Below are 18,187 nucleotides of genomic sequence, written 5' to 3'. Positions count from 1 at the left end.
TAAAGTGCATTGGAGTAGAGTGCAGCGGCATAGAGTGCAGCAACGTAGAATAGAGTGAAGTAGCAAGGGTAAATTGCAGTGGCATAGAGTGGAGTGGCGTGGTGTAGAGTGGAGGGATGCAGAGTACAGTGGCTTAGAGTGGAGTGGCATACAGCGCAGTGTTGCAGGCTGGCGTGGTGTCGAGTGCAGTAGCAAAGAGTGCAGTGGTGCACAGTAGAATGGGGTGGAGTAGAGAGCATTGGCATAAAGTAGAGAGGCATAAAGTGAAGTGGCGTAGAGTGGAGTGGTGCAGAGTAGAGTACAGTGACACAGTATGGAGTGGCGTAGTGTGGAGTGGTGCAGAGTGGAGAGTAGGGTGCAGTGACATGGAGTGGTGCAGAGTAGAGTGGAGTGGTGTAGAGTGGAGTGGCGTTGAGTAGAGTGGTGCAGAGTAGAGTGCAATGGCATGGAGTGGTGCAGAGTAGAGTGGAGTGGTGTGGAGTGGTGTAGATTGGAGTGGCGTAGTGTAGAGTAGTGCAGAGTAGAGTGCAATGGCATGGAGTGGTGCAGAGTAGAGTAGAGTGGTGTAGAGTGAAGTGGCATCGAGTGGAGTGGTGCAGAGCAGAGTGGAGTGATATAATGTGGAGTGGTGCAGTGTGGAGTGGTGTAGAGTGGAGTGGCGTAGTGTAGAGTGGTGCAGAGTAGAGTGCAATGGCATGGAGTGGTGTAGAGTAGAGTGGTGTAGAGTGAAGTGGTGTAGGGTGGAGTGGTGCAGAGTACGGTGCAGTGACACAGTAGGGAGTGGCGTAGTGTAGAGTGGTGCAGAGTAGAGTGCAATGGCATGGAGTGGTGCAGAGTAGAGTGGAGTAGTGTGGAGTGGTGTAGAGTGGAGTGGCGTAGCATAGAGTGGTGCAGAGTAGAGTGCAATGGCATGGAGTGGTGCAGAGTAGAGTAGAGTGGTGTGGTGTAGAGTGAAGGGGCATAGAGTGGAGTGGTGCACAGTAGAGTGCAGTGACACAGTAGGGAGTGGCATAGTGTGGAGTGGTGCAGAGTAGAGTGCAGTGGCATAGAGTGGTGCAGAATAGAGTGGAGTGATGTAGTGTGGAGTGGTGCAGAGTAGAGTGGAGTGGTTTGGAGTGGTGTAGAGTGGAGTGGAATAGTGTAGAGTGGTGTAGAGTAGAGTGCAATGACATGGAGTGGTGCAGAGTAGAGTAGAGTGGTGTGGTGTAGAGTGAAGAGGCATAGAGTGGAGTGGTGCAGAGTAGAGTAGAGTGGTGTAGTGTAGAGTGAAGAGGCATAGAGTGGAGTGGTGCAGAGTAGAGTAGAGTGGTGTGGTGTAGAGTGAAGAGGGACAGAGTGGAGTGAGGCAGAGTAGAATGCAGTGACACAGTAGGGAGTGGCATAGTGTGGAGTGGTGCAGAGTAGAGTGCAGTGGCATAGAGTGGTGCAGAGTAGAGTGGAGTGGTTTGGAGAGGTGTAGAGTGGAGTGGAATAGTGTAGAGTGGTGCAGAGTAGAGTGCAATGGCATTGAGTGGTGCAGAGTAGAGTAGAGTGGTGTAGAGTGAAGTGGCATAGAGTGGAGTGGTGCAGAGTAGAGTGCAATGACACAGTAGGGAGTGGCGTAGTGTGGAGTGGTGCAGAGCAGAGTGCAGTGGCATGGAATAGTGCAGAGTAGAGTGGAATGATGTAGTGTGGGGTGGTGCAGAGTAGAGTGCAGTGGCATGGAATTGTGCACAGTAAAGTGGAGTGATGTAGTGTGGAGGGGTGCAGAGTAGAGTGCAGTGGCATGGAGTAATGCAGAGCGGAGTGGTGTAGGGTGGAGTGGCATAGAGTGGAGTGTGCATGGTGTGGTAGGACACTGCCATTTTAGACAATACATCCTCAATTGACATGATGATTACATTTGTACAGCCATACAGTTTAACTGGTAAAAGTATGCAGCGCACAAATGATGTGTGGAAATGGCATCACCTTGTGTATTGATTTGGTTTAAATATTTGTTTACACCACACATCAGAATTACCAAAAATGTGCTTCATTCGTGTTTTTCTAATTCAGATATAGCTAAGAACAAGATTTAAAGGCTTGTTTACAGAAAACGAGTACTAGTGGAAGAATACAGTAAATGGGGTTGGACAACAGAAGGGGCGAACTCAAGCTGGACAACCTAAAGCTAGTACAGCCAGCAAATGAAAAGCAAGCAAATGTGAGTTACAAACCACAAAGCCATTGGTAAGCAACGGGTGGATGAATTCCCAGGGAAGCTTTCCGAATGTCCCCAAGATTTTGACAGCAAACCAGATAGCCCTGCTGTCTGGTAGGATTCAACCCAAAGATGCCTGTTCATCTATGAAGCTCTTTCTCTCCTCCACTCCAAAGTTCACCAGCCTTTGCTGCCGCCTGGTGGTGTGCACTTGCTGTTTATTTGTTTTAATGAACCTGGTGTAAGCTACATACGTATTGTCAGATTAGGGACAGTAAGTATGTTTTCCCCATTTTGGCAGAGCAGCTGACCAGAGACTGCAGTGCTGCTTGCTGGAAAGGATATAACTTTACCACATGTTACACTTTGGTAAATACACCATGAAAGCCGGTGTGATGAAACACACAGCGTCACAGGTACAGCAAACAGTGTCAGGTCTCCCAGTGCAGCAGGCGGTAATACTGTAAATAAACAGAAGCCTGTAGTGCTCTATGTACACATCCGCCCCCTAGAAGGACATTCTCGAAAGGACTCGCAGTAGTAGTATTTGTAATAAGTCTAGCAGCAGTATTGTGATAAGTGTAACAGCAGTACTATTTGTAATAGAAGTACCAGAAGTATTATTTGTAATAATAATAGCAGGACTAGTATTTGTAATAAGTGTAGCAGCAGTATTGTGATAAGTGTAACAGCAGTACTATTTGTAATAGAAGTACCAGAAGTATTCTTTGTAATAAGAATAGCAGGACTAGCGTTTGCAATAAGAGCAGCAGCAGTGGTATTCGTAATAAGAGTAGCAGTAGTAGCATTTGTAATGAGAGTAGCAGCAGTAGTATTTGTAATAAGAGTAGCAGCAATAGTATTTGTAATAGGAGAAGCAGCAGTAGCATTTGTAATAGAAATACCAGAAGTATTATTTGTAATAAGAGTAGCAGTAGTATTTCTAATAAGAGTAGCAGCAAAACTAGTATTTGTAATAAACATAGCAACAGCAGTATTTGTAATAAGAGTTGCAGCAGTAGCATTTGCAATGAGTAGCAGCAGTAGTATGTATAAAGAGTAGTAGTATTTGTAATACCAGTACCAGAACTATTATTAGTAATACGAGTAGCAGCAGTAGTATGTTTACTAAGAGTAGCAGCAGACATTGTATTTGTACTAAGAGTACCAGAAGTACTATTTATAATAAGATTAGCAGCAGTGCTAATAAGAGAAGTAAGTTTGAGTATAGTTTCAGTTTAGTGGGAGTAGCAGCTGTAGCACTAGCAGCCCAAGCAGTAGTAACTGCAGTAGTTGAATCAATAGTAGTAGCAGCAGTAATACTAGCAGCCCCACCAGTACTATCTGTAGTAATTGAAGTAATCGTAGAAGCAGCAGTAGTACTAGCAGCTTCACCAGTAGTATCTGTAGTAATTGAAGTAATAATAGAAGCAGCAGCAGCAGCCACAGCAGTAGTAACCAAAGTGATTGAAGCAATAGTGCTAGCAGCCCCAGCAGTAGTAAATGTAGCAACTGAAGCACTAATAATACCAGAAGTAGCACTAGCATGCCCAGCAGTAGAACCGGTAGAATTTGGAGCAATAGTAATAGCAGCAGTGGCAGCCTCAGCCGTAGTAACTGTAGTAATTGAGGTGATAGTAGTAGCAGTAGCAGCCACAGTACTAGTAACTGTTGTAATTGAAGCAGTGGGAGTAGCAGCCATAGTACTAGCAGCCACAACAGTTGTAGTTATAGTAAAAGTTGTAACAATAACAGTAGCAGCTTACTTTCTGGTTGTTTTAGCAATTCTAGAGGCAGTAGTACTAGAATTGCACAATAAACAGAATCAATGTACACTACTGTAATATTAGTACTAATTATATTAATAGGAGTACTTGTGTTACCGGTAAGAGAAATACTAGTAATAGTAATAGTAGCAGTACTTATGGTGGTAGCATTAGTAGTGATGCTAAAAGCATTAGCAGCAATAGTAGTAACACCAGCAGCAGTATTTGTAGCAATGGTCATAGTAAAATAATAAGAGATAGTATTGCTAGTAACTGTGTGGTAATAACACTAGGAGTAGCATTAATAGTAACAGCAGCAGTAATAACATAGTAAAAGTTGTAGCATCGGTATGCATTGCAGCATTAGTAGCAATAGTAGTAGCAAAATTAACAGCTGTGCTTGTTACAGTAGTAGTATTTGTAGTATTAACAGTAGCAATAGTGTAAACAGTTGGAGCATTAGGAATAGTAGCATTAGTATTTATAGTGGCAGTTGGCAAAGCAGTAGTAGTATTAGGAGCAGTAGTAGAAGAAGTAGTATTTCTAGTGTTAGTACCAGCAGTTTATGCAGCAGTATTAGGAATAGTAGTAGTAGTAGTATTTCTAGTGGCAGTACCAAGTGCAGTAGTAGAATTAGGAATAGTGGTAGTAGAAGTAGTATTTCTAGTGGTTGTACCAACAGTAGATGCAGCAGTGGTAGTATTAAGACTAGTAGCAGTAGAAGTAGTATTTCTAGTGGTAGTGCCAACAGTAGAAGCAGTAGTATTAGAAATAGTAGTAGTAGAAGTAGTATTTCTGGTGGTAGTGCCAACAGTAGAAGCCGTAGAATTAGAAATAGTAGCAGTAGAAGTAGTATTTCTAGTGGTAGTGCCAACAGTAGAAGCCGTAGTATTAGAAATAGTAGCAGTAGAAGTAGTATTTCTAGTGGTAGTGCCAACAGTAGAAGCAGTAGTATTAGAAATAGTAGTAGTAGAAGTAGTATTTCTGGTGGTAGTGCCAACAGTAGAAGCTGTAGAATTAGAAATAGTAGCAGTAGAAGTAGTATTTCTAGTGGTAGTGCCAACAGTAGAAGCCGTAGTATTAGAAATAGTAGTAGTAGAAGTAGTATTTCTAGTGGTAGTGCCAACAGTAGAAGCAGTAGTATTAGAAATAGTAGTAGTAGAAGTAGTATTTCTGGTGGTAGTGCCAACAGTAGAAGCCTTAGAATTAGAAATAGTAGCAGTAGAAGTAGTATTTCTAGTGGTAGTGCCAACAGTAGAAGCCGTAGTATTAGAAATAGTAGTAGTAGAAGTAGTATTTCTAGTAGTAGTGCCAACAGTAGAAGCAGTAGTATTAGAAATAGTAGTAGTAGAAGTAGTATTTCTGGTGATACTGCCAACAGTAAAGCAGCAGTATTAGAAATAGTATTAGTAGAAGTAGTGTTTGTAGTGGTAGTACTGACAGTAGAAGCAGTAATAGCAGTAACAACAGGAGCAGCAGCAGAATACTACGTGCTGGAGCAGAGGCATTAATGTTCTTTTCGGTGTAAGGCGCTGTTGCCAGCTCTGTGTGCCCTACAGCCCTAGGGCAGAGCTGTACGTTGATTGCGTTTATTGTGTATGCGTCATTAGTGAGACACGGTGCAGAGTGCCAGGCTGGCTCTGGGGTGGAAGTCTTATCAGTCTGGTTAGGCATTACTCAGTTATTGCTCCAGTGACAAGTACCAGGCAGTATCGAAAGGCTGAGGTTACTGAACCCCCACAGCCACCACCAAGACGGTTCAGTGACTGACCACATGCGTAGGATCAATGGGACCGAGTCTTGCAGGACTGACTTTCATCCTTTGCGATTGCTAAAAAGGGTGTTTCTAAGCTGCCATTTAGTAGTGCTCTACATTGATTGCTAATTTCCTCACATCCATTATAATTAGCTTCGTTTGATTTCATTCTTTCTCCTTTTAACTAATACTTGCTGGTTTGCATTGATCCTGCCTTAAGCTACACCAGCTTTAAACTACAGATGCCTCAATGCCTCCAAAACGTAATTTCTCTTTGCTTTCAATAAACCTCCTCCCATTGCCTCCAAAAACCCAACTTTCATCACATCCAAGAATTTACCTCTTGTTCACAACATCGCACCTCCCTTTGCCTCCAATAACACACCTCTCATTACCTCTAACAACTTTACTCTTGGAACCTCCAGCAACCCAGCTCTTGAACCCCTTCAATAACTCACCTTTCGTTGCCTTCAACAATCCAGCTCTTGTTGCTTTCAGTAACTTGCCTCTTGTCACCTCCAGAAACCCATATCATGTCACCTCCTATAACTCACCTCTCGTCACCTCCAATAACTCAACTTTTGTCGCCGTCAATAACCAACCTCTCATTGTCACCCAATAACCCCTCTTTCTCCACCTCCGGTAACTCATCTCTTGTTACCTCCAATCCAAAAACCCACATCTTGTCATCGCCAATAATTCATCCCTGGTCATGTCCAATAACTCAGTTTTCACCACCACCAATAACCCACCTCTTATCCCGTACAGTAACCCACCTCTCATCGCCTCAAATAACTCACCTTTCATTATCTCCAATAACTCACATATTGTCCCCTCAGATAAGTCATCTTTTGGTGGCTCCAATACCCCAGCTCTTGTTGGGTTCAGTATCTCACCTCTCTTCACCTCCAGTAAACCATTTCTTGTCACCTCCAATAACTAAATTTTCATCACCTCCAATAACCCACCTCTCCTTGCCTCCAATTACCCACCTCTTATCCCCTTCAATAACTCACCATTCATTGCCTCCATTAACCCACCTTTTATTGCCTCCAGTAACCCACCTCTCATCCCCTCTAATAATTCACCTTTTGTTGCCTCCAATAACTCACTTATCATTTCTCTCCAACAGCTCACCTTTTGGTGACTCTAATAACCCACTTCTCATCACCTCCTGCAACTCACCATTCGTCACCTCCAATGACTCACCTCTCGTCACCTTCAATAACTCACCTCTCATTGCCTCCAATAACCCATTTTGTCACCTCCAATAACTCACCTTTTGTCACCTTCAATAAACACATTTGGTCGCCTCCAATATCTCATCTCTCATCACCTCCAGTAACTCACCTCTCATTGACTTCAATAACCCACTTTTTGTTGTCTTTAATGACTTACCTTTCAATGCTTCCAATAAATCATCTTTCATTGCCTCCAACAACTAACATTTCATCACCTACATTAACTCATGTAGTATACCCTTAAATAGCTCACCTTTTGTCACCTCCAATAACTCACCTCTCGTCACCTCCAATATCCCACTTTTGTCACTTCGAATAACTCACTGTTAGTCACCTCCAATATCTCAACCTTTGTCACCTCCCAATAAATCACCTTTCATTGCCTCCAATAACTCACCTTTCATCACAATCAATAATCTACCTCTTAGAACCCTACTCTCACCTCTCGTTGAGTTCATGAATCCACATCTTGCCACTTATAATAACTCACCTCTCATCCCCTCAAATAGTTCACCTTTTGTCGGCTGCAACAACCCACCTCTTGTAACCTCCAATAACACCTGTTGTCATCTCCAATAACTCACCTCTTGTTGCCCCCAATTACTCACCTCTCTTCACCTGCAATAACTCACCTCTCATTGTCTCCAGTAATGTACCTTTCACCCCCTCATATATTTCACCTCTCGTCCCTTCAGATAACTCACCTCTCATAATCACCAGTAATTCCTCTCTCACCATCTTTAGTAACTCACCTCTCATCCCCTCCAGTAACTTCTCATTACCTGCAATAACCACTTCTCATCCCCTCCAGTAGGTCACTTCTTGTTACCTCCAGTAACTTACCGCTCACCCCCTTCAAACTCCCACTTCTCAATTCTTTAATAGCTAATAACCACCCTTAGAAACTACACAAGTGCAGTTGGAAGCAACATATAAAAGACAAGTTCTTATTTTTACCAACCACTGCTCTGAGAACTGAGTGCTGTGGTTGATTACTTGTTGTGTAACAGTGTCAAGGAATCTATTCATGCAATCATTTACAGACAGGTGTTGCCAAGAGGCGTGCATCAACGCCACCACCTCTGTAACACAAGTGTGTGCCTAGCAATCCCTACTTACCCAGTCTGGCAACAGACAACAGTTAACCAGGTCAATAGATAAATTCCACCATAAGTACACACTAGACAACTGTCTCACACGCTGATCCAAACAACACCACACCAGATGCGGTGTATGTCAACCTGAAGTTCTCTGAGCACAATATAACACAAGTCTGATACAAATTCTGCCCAGATCCAAATTAAAGTCAGTGGTAACAGAGGTCTGCCTGGTCACCCCTAGCTAGCACAAGTTCACGAAAAAAATAAAAATAAAAGTTCAGTGAATTAACCTATGGCTGAAACATGTCGACGGCCCTGAAAAGAGGATTGATAAATGGGAAATTGAGATAAAGTACCTCACATTTTTTAAAGAATGGAGACAAACGTTGTAGTCCAAGGTAGGTATAGCCTCTATAATCTGTCAAAGCCGCAGAATTTTTGGGTTGTGCTATGAACAACTTGACAAGGACTCCATTTGAAATAAGTTAAAAAACCACAGAATGTATTTTGAAACATGCCTGTGTTATTTAAGTACAGCTGTCTCAGCTTGTGCAACTGAAGATGAATAGACCTGTTCAATGAAGGCAAAGTGTTTGACATGGTGTTTAGCAGAAGTAAGGCGATCCAATAACTGCTGTATTTTTTTTTTTTAATTACCCATTGACAAAATGTGCAAGAGATAACAACTAATAGTTCATATATATTAAAAAAGAGAGACTGAGTCTCAAGAACTACTCTTATTTTTATTTTATTCTGAGCCAACTTAACCCAGCAAACAGGTGATGCCACACAACACACAAACAACACAGCACCAAAGAGCCGTACTGCTGGCCAAGTAATGCTCATCAACAACCCCACATAAGCAGGCAACACACTGGTGTTGCCTAATGGAAATCAGATGGTAAAGTACTATAAGGTAAATTTCGCACAAAGCAAAGACAGCACCAAAGGGCATATAGAAGGCAACATGGTGCTCTCCAAAAGCACAACCCAACACAGCCAATCTGAAACCACCCAAGGTGCAACACAGCACAGGATGCAGATTATCCCGCTTCTTCGCAAAATAACGCCACACCACACCACACCACACAGGGATGTTATTGGGTTACACAGCATAACTTGCACTGCAGTGGACACCCTAGATCCAGAGAGAAACTCCTAGGGGCACATGCAACAAACAACATACCAGCAAAAGCCATGTCAATGACAGAGTGGCATACCCAGCACTACAAAACCCACCAGGCAGTGAACAATCATCACCCTTGTGGCAGAAAAAATTAAGTGGTAAGGTTCTTTGACTTACATACACAAAAACAGATTCACCCCCTCTCCCCCACATAAACACACACAGACACACCCCTGTGCACCTAAACAAACATATGGGGGCACAAACATATGCACACACACTCCACAAAGATTAAGGGGGTCATTCTGACCCTGGCGGTCACCGACCGCCAGGGCCAACGACCGCGGAAGCACCGCCAACAGGCTGGCGGTGCTTCCATGGGCATTCTGACTGCGGCGGTACAGCCGCGGTCAGAAACGGGAAACCGGTGGTGTCCCGCCGGTTTCCCGCTGCCCCAGGGAATCCTCCACGGCGGCGCTGCTTGCAGCGCCGCCATGGGGATTCCGACCCCCTTACCGCCATACTGTTCCTGGCGGTCTTCACCGCCAGGAACAGGATGGCGGTAACGGGTGTCGTGGGGCCCCTGGGGGCCCCTGCAGTGCCCATGCCAATGGCATGGGCACTGCAGGGGCCCCCTAACAGGGCCCCACATTGATTTTCAGTGTCTGCCAAGCAGACACTGAAAATCGCGACGGTGTCACTGCACTCGTCGCACGCCTTCAACTCCGCCGGCTCCATTCGGAGCCGGCTTCCTCGTTGAAGGCGCTTTCCCGCTGGGCCGGCAGGCGGCCTTCTGGCGGTCGCCCGCCAGCCCAGCGGGAAAGCCAGAATGGCCGCCGCGTTCATTTGACCGCGGTGCGGTCATTCGGCGGCTCCCTCCGGGCGTGCGGTTACCGCCGCCGGCGGGAGTCAGAATGACCCCCTAAATGCTAGTCCAGATATATATGCACACAGGCTGGCGGTGCTTCCATGGGCATTCTGACTGCGGCGGTACAGCCGCGGTCAGAAACGGGAAACCGGTGGTGTCCCGCCGGTTTCCCGCTGCCCCAGGGAATCCTCCACGGCGGCGCTGCTTGCAGCGCCGCCATGGGGATTCCGACCCCCTTACCGCCATACTGTTCCTGGCGGTCTTCACCGCCAGGAACAGGATGGCGGTAACGGGTGTCGTGGGGCCCCTGGGGGCCCCACATTGATTTTCAGTGTCTGCCAAGCAGACACTGAAAATCGCGACGGTGCCACTGCACTCGTCGCACGCCTTCAACTCCGCCGGCTCCATTCGGAGCCGGCTTCCTCGTTGAAGGCGCTTTCCCGCTGGGCCGGCAGGCGGCCTTCTGGCGGTCGCCCGCCAGCCCAGCGGGAAAGCCAGAATGGCCGCCGCGTTCATTTGACCGCGGTGCGGTCATTCGGCGGCTCCCTCCGGGCGTGCGGTTACCGCCGCCGGCGGGAGTCAGAATGACCCCCTAAATGCTAGTCCAGATATATATGCACACACACACACAGAATATACCCTCCCCCACACACACATACACCCACCACACACACACACACACATATTAGTATTTACATGTATTTTAGTGGTTTAAGTAACAATGACACAAAGGGGGTCATTCTGACCCCGGCGGGCGGTGGGAGCCGCCCGCCTGGAGGGAACCGCCGAATGACCGCACCGCGGTCAAAAGACCATTCTGGCTTTCCCGCTGGGCCGGCGGGCGACCGCCAGAAGGCCGCCCGCCGGCCCAGTGGGAAACACCCTTCAACAATGAAGCCGGCTCCGAATGGAGCCGGCGGAGTTGTAGGGGTGCGACGGGTGCCGTGGCACCCGTCGCGATTTTCAGTGTCTGCTTTGCAGACACTGAAAATCTTTATGGGGCCCTGTTAGGGGGCCCCACGACACCCGTTCCCGCCATCCTGTTCCTGGCGGTAAAAACCGCCAGGAACAGGGTGGCGGGAAGGGGGTCGGAGGATTCCTTGGGCCAGGGGTAAACCGTCGGGAAACCGCTGGTTGCCCTTTTCTGACCGTGGCTTTACCGCTGCGGTCAGAATGGCCCAGGAAGCACCGCCAGCCTGTTGGCGGTGCTTCCGCGGTCGTTGGCCCTGGCGGTCGATGACCGCCAGGGTCAGAATGACCCCCAAAGTTGCCATTAACACATCATCTGCTAATGGAGAAGTTCAGGGGAAGTTGCCATCCTGGGTGCCACGCACCTACACACACACCACCAAGTTTATCACTCTGATAGGCAAGTCCCCGTTTTGGCAAGCGAAAGTTCTCATAAGTGCATTCTAGTTCAGCCCAAGGAAACGTCAACGGGTTTGGGTAGCATAATAGTGATGGATGGAAATGATTGAATCAACATGAAAACTTATCATTTCTGGGAGTGCCACCCATTCAATAGTTTTTTCCTCATCTGTGTCATTACTTGGCCCTGTCCCGAAAAGAACAGTTAACCCAGAAGCACCAGGTCCTCTCTGGCACAGAAAACAATCAACCTTCAAAAAGTGTCTCCACATTATTGAGCCTCATCCATGAGGTGCAACTTGTGCCCTACGGCTCATTGAGTTATAGGTGCACATCTGGGGTATCACAGGGATTTGAGCCAGCCCTCTTTCAGATGTAACGTATCTCTCTTCACAATTTGCACCCTTCAACTGCCCTTTATTGCTCTTTAACTTGCCTCCTGAGTAAGGGTGGGCAGAACTCGCAGAGTTTCACTCCACGAATTCCACGGAGTTACATGAAAACTCTGCGAGATTCCATAGAGTTCCATGATCGGGCAGAAATCAGCACGTTGCGCTACTCACACTGATTTTTAGAGCTGGGACTCATTCCGTGCTGAAAAATTAGTGCAAACAGCACCATGCAGCGCACCAGAGGACACTGCTGCTCAAGTTAATTTTGCTGCCACTTGAGTAGATTTTCTTCTCGAGCGGCAGCTTTCTCACCGTGAACGGTTGCAACAACCCGCAACCATTCGCTATGAGAAAATCTTGCCTGGTGCCCTCCTAGCATCCAAAAATCACGTTAGGAGATGGCGGTTCTCGCTCTTCAGCTTTCCACTGGAGAGCTGCGTGAGAAAAAAACTCCACATGCAATGGTTGGCAGAATTTGGCAAAAACTCTGCGTTACAAACGTAATGCGGAGTGGCCAAAATTCATCCAACTCGTAAGGCGGAGAGGAATATATCGCCCACTCATACTCCTGAACCAGGTCATATCAAAGTTTAGGATGATAATCTACAAAGCATCAAAAAACTATTTACAATGCTTTTTAGTGCTTGAAAACTGGAATCATTACAATCCAACAAAGCAGTACTCACTTCATTAAAAGAAGGCACATATTGAAATATTTAATTTAAACAATTGTCACAATGTTATTTTAAAGAACACACTATTGTTAGGTTACCTGAGATCCTAAAGCACTTGTTCCATGGTGTTGGAGTGGATTCTGATAAATGACATTCTCCAAAGGACATGCTTTAAAAAACTCGAGGAGTTTTGTGGATGTCCCCCCTTCTACTTGAAGTACAAGAGTTTCCAGACAGACCTGATTTCGCTAAACAGACTGTCTAATGTAGAAGTGATGCTGTACAAGGAATAGCTGAATTTCTAAAATAAATGTGGGCTTCCACGTACAGAATCTAAGGCCAGACGTGCAAAGGTAGGACATTATTACAGGTCACTGCACACTGCACTCACAGCAGTTATTAAAGAGATCCTCTAAGGCAGTTCCTATCTCCTTGCATGAGAAGGATTTCACTAAATATTTATGCTTACAGGAGAGTTTAACACAAAAATCAGACATAGACGACCCCACATGGGACCTCAAAGTAAAGGGAAGGAGAGAGCAGAGTGAAGTTGACGGAGCAGATCATCAGGTAGAGGTTCCTCAGCTTACCGCAGCAGGTCCCTGGGCTGGCCATGGGTTCTCCAGCGCAGTCTGGTCTCATCAGTACGGTCCTAGTCACCAGTGCACTCTACAGTGAGTGTCGCGCGTCTAGTCTGGCATCATGGATCTCGACAGATCAGTGGCATCTGAAACAAAAAGAGATATCAGGAGCCTGCTTTACCACTGTGTGCACTGGGGGCAGACCTTCTGTAAGAACCATTCCTAGTCCAGAACATTCCAGTTTCTTTGCCAGAATGCCCAGCACTTGAACAAACATATACCCTGCTCCATAACTCCTCTCTATACCCCTTGTAGGCCTAGAGCTACTTTCTGTGCCCCATTCTAGTCCTCTCTATGGTCCCTCTGGGTTCAGAGCTCCTGTCAATGCTTTCTTCTGGTTCAGAGCTCCTGTCTACACACTCTCCTGGATCTGAGGTACTCTGTATGCTGTCTTCTGGTCCGAAGTCCCAATGTGTGAACTGAATCCCTCTCAGATCTCCTCTTGATGCCCCGTCTTGGTCCAGAACACCTCTCTATGCCTTCTCACCATTTAGAGCTCCTTTCTATGCCCAATCCTGGATCAGACCTCCTCTCTATGACCCCTTGTTCATCTCTATGCCCATTCCTGGATCAGACCTCTTCTCTATGACCTCTTGTTCACCATAGAGCCTCTCTATGATCAGTCCTGGATCAGACCTCCTCTTTATGACCTCTCACTCATCAGACCTCCTCTCTATGACCGCTTCGGAATTAGAACTCCTCTTCATGGCCTCTTGTTCAACAGACCTCCTCTCTATGAGCACTCCTGGGTCAAACCTCCTCTCTATGACCTCTCTTCATCAGAGCTCCTCGCTATGGCCACTCTTGAATCAGACCTCCTCTCTATGACCTCTCGTTCATCAGAGCTCCTTTCTATGGCAACTCCTGAATCAGACCTCCTCTCTATGACCTGTTGTTTATCATAGCTCCTCTCTATGACAACTCCTGGATCAGACCTCCTCTCTATGACCACTCCTGAAATCTGACCTCCTGTCTATGCCCAGTCCAGGATCAGACCTCCTCTCTATGACCTCTCGTTCATCAGAGTTCCTCTCCATACCCATTCTAAGTCAGTGGTTCCCAAAATGTGGTCCGAGGACCCCTTGGGTTTCACAAAACCTCCTCAGAGGATCCGCAACTGCTTACAAAATGTAGCATTGTTAACAGATTACTAATGTGTATATAAATAAAGTCCCTAAATATACAATTGAAACATTGAAAACATACTGTAAATGTCAAGGAATTTGACACTGGAAGCTAAAAATTAAATTAGTATCCTCAGATTGTTTCGTGGGAGCCGTGCAGGTGCAGCAAACCGAATATAGTACGGACGATGTGTGGCTTCAATTGAATTTAGAAAAGCTCCAACCTTCCTATTAAAATAAAAAATGTTATTTTTTTATTTGTATTTGTTTGCAAATTCAATGATGTGTTATCATTTGTGTATGTGTTTTATGAATGCTTGTTTTGGTATTTTTGTGTATTGTTTTGCAGTTTAAATCATTGACAATGTTCAGGAAGGGGTCCCCGGCTTCCAGTAATGACTCATTGGGGGGTCCCCGGCTTCCAGTAGTGACTCAGTGGGGGGGGGGGTCCCAGATTCCAATAATGATTCAGTTGGGGTCCCTGGTCTCCAGTAATGATGAAGTGGGGGTCCACAGAAGTCAAAAGTTGAGAACCACTGTTCTAGTATATGAACTGCATCCCTGTCCCAGGCGTGCCTCCATGCCCCCTTGTAGTCTACAGATCCAGTCTGAGTCCCTCCCCTGGCCCAGAGATCTTCTCTTTGCCCCTCTCTAGTCCAGAGTTCTTGTGTTCTGTGCCCCTCTCCTGCCTGGTACAGCAGTCCTAATTATGCCTCATCAAGGTATAGAGCTTCCCTCTGTGTTTTGCCAAACCCAGAACCTCCTTCCATGTTCCATTCTGGCCCACAGGTCCTCTCAGTGATCCTCCCTGGGGCCAGAATAGCTCTATTTGCCTCCAGTACATGCCTGTGTTCCTGGTAAAGATCTCATGCCTGTGCCCCTCCCCAACACCTCCATCTATGAACCCTCCTGGCACGGGGCTCCTGTTTAAGCTCCTTTCCTGGTTTAGATCTCCTTTCTATGTTCCCTCTTTGCACAGGTTCCCTCTGAATGCCTCCCCTGACCCAGAGCTCCTGTCTATGCCCCTCGCCTGCCACAGCACACCTGCTATGAACCCACTCACCACAGAACTCAAGCCTGTGCGCCTCCCTTGGACCAGAGGTCCTTACTATGCCCCTGCCCAGAGCCAGAGCACCTTTCTATGCCCCCTCTTGGCTGAGGATTCCTCCCTATGCTGCCTCCTGGCTCAGAGCTCCTGTCTATGCCCCTACCTATGCTGGATCAAAGCTCCTGTCTATGCCCCTAACTATGCTGGATCAGAGCTCCTGTCTATGCCCCTACCTATGCGCCTCCTGTGGATCAGAGCTCCTGTCTATGCCCCTACCTACGCACCTCCTGTGGATCACAGCTCCTGTCTATGCCCCTAACTATGCCCCTCGCCTGGATCAGAGCTCCTGTCCAATGTCCCGTCTTGGCTAAACACTCCTCTCTGGGCCTCCTCTTGGCTCAGAGCTCCTGCCTATGCCCCTGCTCCAGCACTCCTGTCTCTGCCCCTCATGGCACAAAGCTTATACCTATGCACCTCCCCTGGATCAGAGCTCCTGTCTATGCCCTCCCCTGTCCCAGCACTCCTACCTATGCACCTCCCTTGAATCAGAGCGCCTGTCTATACCCCTACCTATGCGCCTCCCCTGGATCACAGCTCCTGTCTATGCCCTCCCCAGTCCCAGCACTTCTGCCTATGCCCCTCATGGCACAACGCTTCTACCTATGCACCTCCCCTGGATCACAGCTCCTGTCTATGCCCTCCCCTGTCCCAGCACTCCTACCTATGCACCTCCCTTGAATCAGAGCGCCTGTCTATACCCCTACCTATGCGCCTCCCCTGGATCACAACTCCTGTCTATGCCCTCCCCAGTCCCAGCACTTCTGCCTATGCCCCTCATGGCACAGAGCTCCTACCTATGCACCTTCCCTGGATCAGAGCTCCTGTCTATGCCCTCCCCTGACCCAGCATTCCTGTCTATGCCCCTCATGGCACAGAGCTCCTACCTATGCCCCTCACCTGGACCAGAGCTCCTGTCTATGCCCCTACCTATGCACCTCCCCTGGATCAGAGCTCCTGTCTATGCCCCTACCTATGCACCTCCCCTGGACCAGAGCTCCTGTCTATGCCCCACCTATGCACCTCTCCTGGATCAGAGCTCCTGTCTATGCCCCTACCTATGCACCTCCCCTGGACCAGAGCTCCTGTCTATGCCTCACCTATGCACCTCTCCTGGATCAGAGCTCCTGTCTATGCCCCTACCTATGCACCTCCCCTGGACCAGAGCTCCTGTCTATGCCCCACCTATGCACCTCCCCTGGATCAGAGCTCCTGTCTATGCCCCTACCTATGCACCTCCCCTGGATCAGAGCTCCTGTCTATGCACCCTCTTAGCTGAGGACTCCTCTCTATGCCTCCTCAATCATCGTTTTGCACACTTGCAAACATTCTCGATTTAGGAAGGAGACTAGATTTTTTAAGCAAGAATTGGTTCTATTTTAGTATTTGCCTGCTTAGACACCCGGCTGAAAAGCAACAGGGAAAGCACTGTTCACTGATGTTTTTTTCCTTAACCCCCCTCTCCTGGTCGGAAATGTTGGCCTGCATGTTGCAGATAAAGGTATTTGGACATTTTTGTGCATCATCCCTAAAAACGTAGGGACAGATGTATCAAATCTCACGCAACGCAGCACAGCAAGACGCCTTGCTGCACTGCGTTGCGTGACAGGGAGAGGGTGCGAATGCCCCATATTTAACATTATACGGCGCATTCCTGTCCTCTCGTTGTGCTGCTGGAGTATGTGCCGCCTCAGCTCTGAGCTTCTGCTCTATGTACTGCCTAGCGCCAACGCAGGCAGCCTTACAATATGGTGCAAGGGTGCCTGTGTTGCAGACGGGATTGTTTTTGTGCAGGAAGGGGGCACCTTCCTGCACAAAAACAATTCCTAGAAGCTTTTTCCTCTTTCTATATATGCTGCAAAATGCAGCACACGTAGAAAGAGAAAGAAACAAGGAGACATAACCATATTTCTCCTTGTTACGTCTCCCCTGGGAGGCGTAGCATTTTGACGCATTCCCGTGTCTACCACTCTTGGTCAGTCTGAGAATGCGCCAAAATGCATGCGTGTATGTGTGAGAACATTCAAACTCCACACACTTAATGCCTCCCTCAGGCAGAGTAACGCAAGGCAGCAACTTGCGCTGCCTTGTCGTACTCCAGAGTTACCAAGGTGGCCTTGCGTGGCTTGGTAAATCTCGTTCTAGGATTGCGTTGCCCTGCACCCCCTTGCGTGGTGCAAGGGCAACACAAAATCCTTGATAAATCTGGCCTCTAGAGGCAGATTTACTAAGATTTTGCATCAGATTTGCATCACTTTTGTGATGCAGCCTAGATGAAAAATCATTTTTGTTATTTACTGAGCCATACAAAGCCACTTTGTGTGGCTTTATGTGGCTTTGTGTGGCTTAGTAAATACAAAGTAACGCAAGACAGCACATAGTGGTGCTGTGCATTATTGTGCATTGAGAAAGCATTCCATGGATGGAGCATTGGTGTTCCCAGGCATCCACCTATGGATTTTGGCACAGTCCCAAATTTACAAAGATTTATATACCTGGGAATGCATAAAAAATTATGCCTTCCCCAGTGAGACCTAACGAGGAGAAGTATCTTTATTAAATGCTCATTATTTTCTATTTCCATAGAGGTGTCCCCCTATAACGCAGACACACTTGCACCATGGTCCAAGGGTGCCTGTATTGGCGCTAGTCAGTACGCAGTGCACCCGCGCAAGGAAGCAGCAGAAATGTCTGATATCTTAGTTGAAATGGTGCAGTTCTGCTGTCTCACTTTCATACAGCATAGCACAATATAGCACAGTATAGCGCAGCAATATTGCATGCTGACCTGTGTTGCATGAAATGTTAATAAATGTGCCCCTTAGGTTTTAAACATATATATTT

General features: G+C 47.1%; 1 protein-coding gene across 4 annotated transcripts in view; it reads right to left on the bottom strand.

Annotated features, from left to right (window-relative positions):
• PRRT1B (proline rich transmembrane protein 1B) overlaps positions 1-18,187 on the bottom strand; it is a 105,471-nt gene that overhangs the window by 69,046 nt on the left and 18,238 nt on the right. For all 4 annotated transcript variants that reach the window (XM_069237090.1, XM_069237089.1, XM_069237091.1 and 1 more), the window contains exon 2: positions 13,064-13,200. In XM_069237090.1, the coding sequence (XP_069093191.1) occupies positions 13,064-13,115 (52 nt within the window). In that variant the 5' untranslated portion in view covers positions 13,116-13,200. The remainder of the gene's footprint in view (positions 1-13,063; positions 13,201-18,187) is intronic.

The sequence above is a fragment of the Pleurodeles waltl genome, chromosome 6 (genome assembly GCF_031143425.1).
Source record: "Pleurodeles waltl isolate 20211129_DDA chromosome 6, aPleWal1.hap1.20221129, whole genome shotgun sequence".
Taxonomy (NCBI): domain Eukaryota; kingdom Metazoa; phylum Chordata; class Amphibia; order Caudata; family Salamandridae; genus Pleurodeles; species Pleurodeles waltl.
The sequence above is the reverse complement of the archived record's forward strand: the minus strand, read 5'-3'. Positions and strand labels throughout refer to the sequence as shown.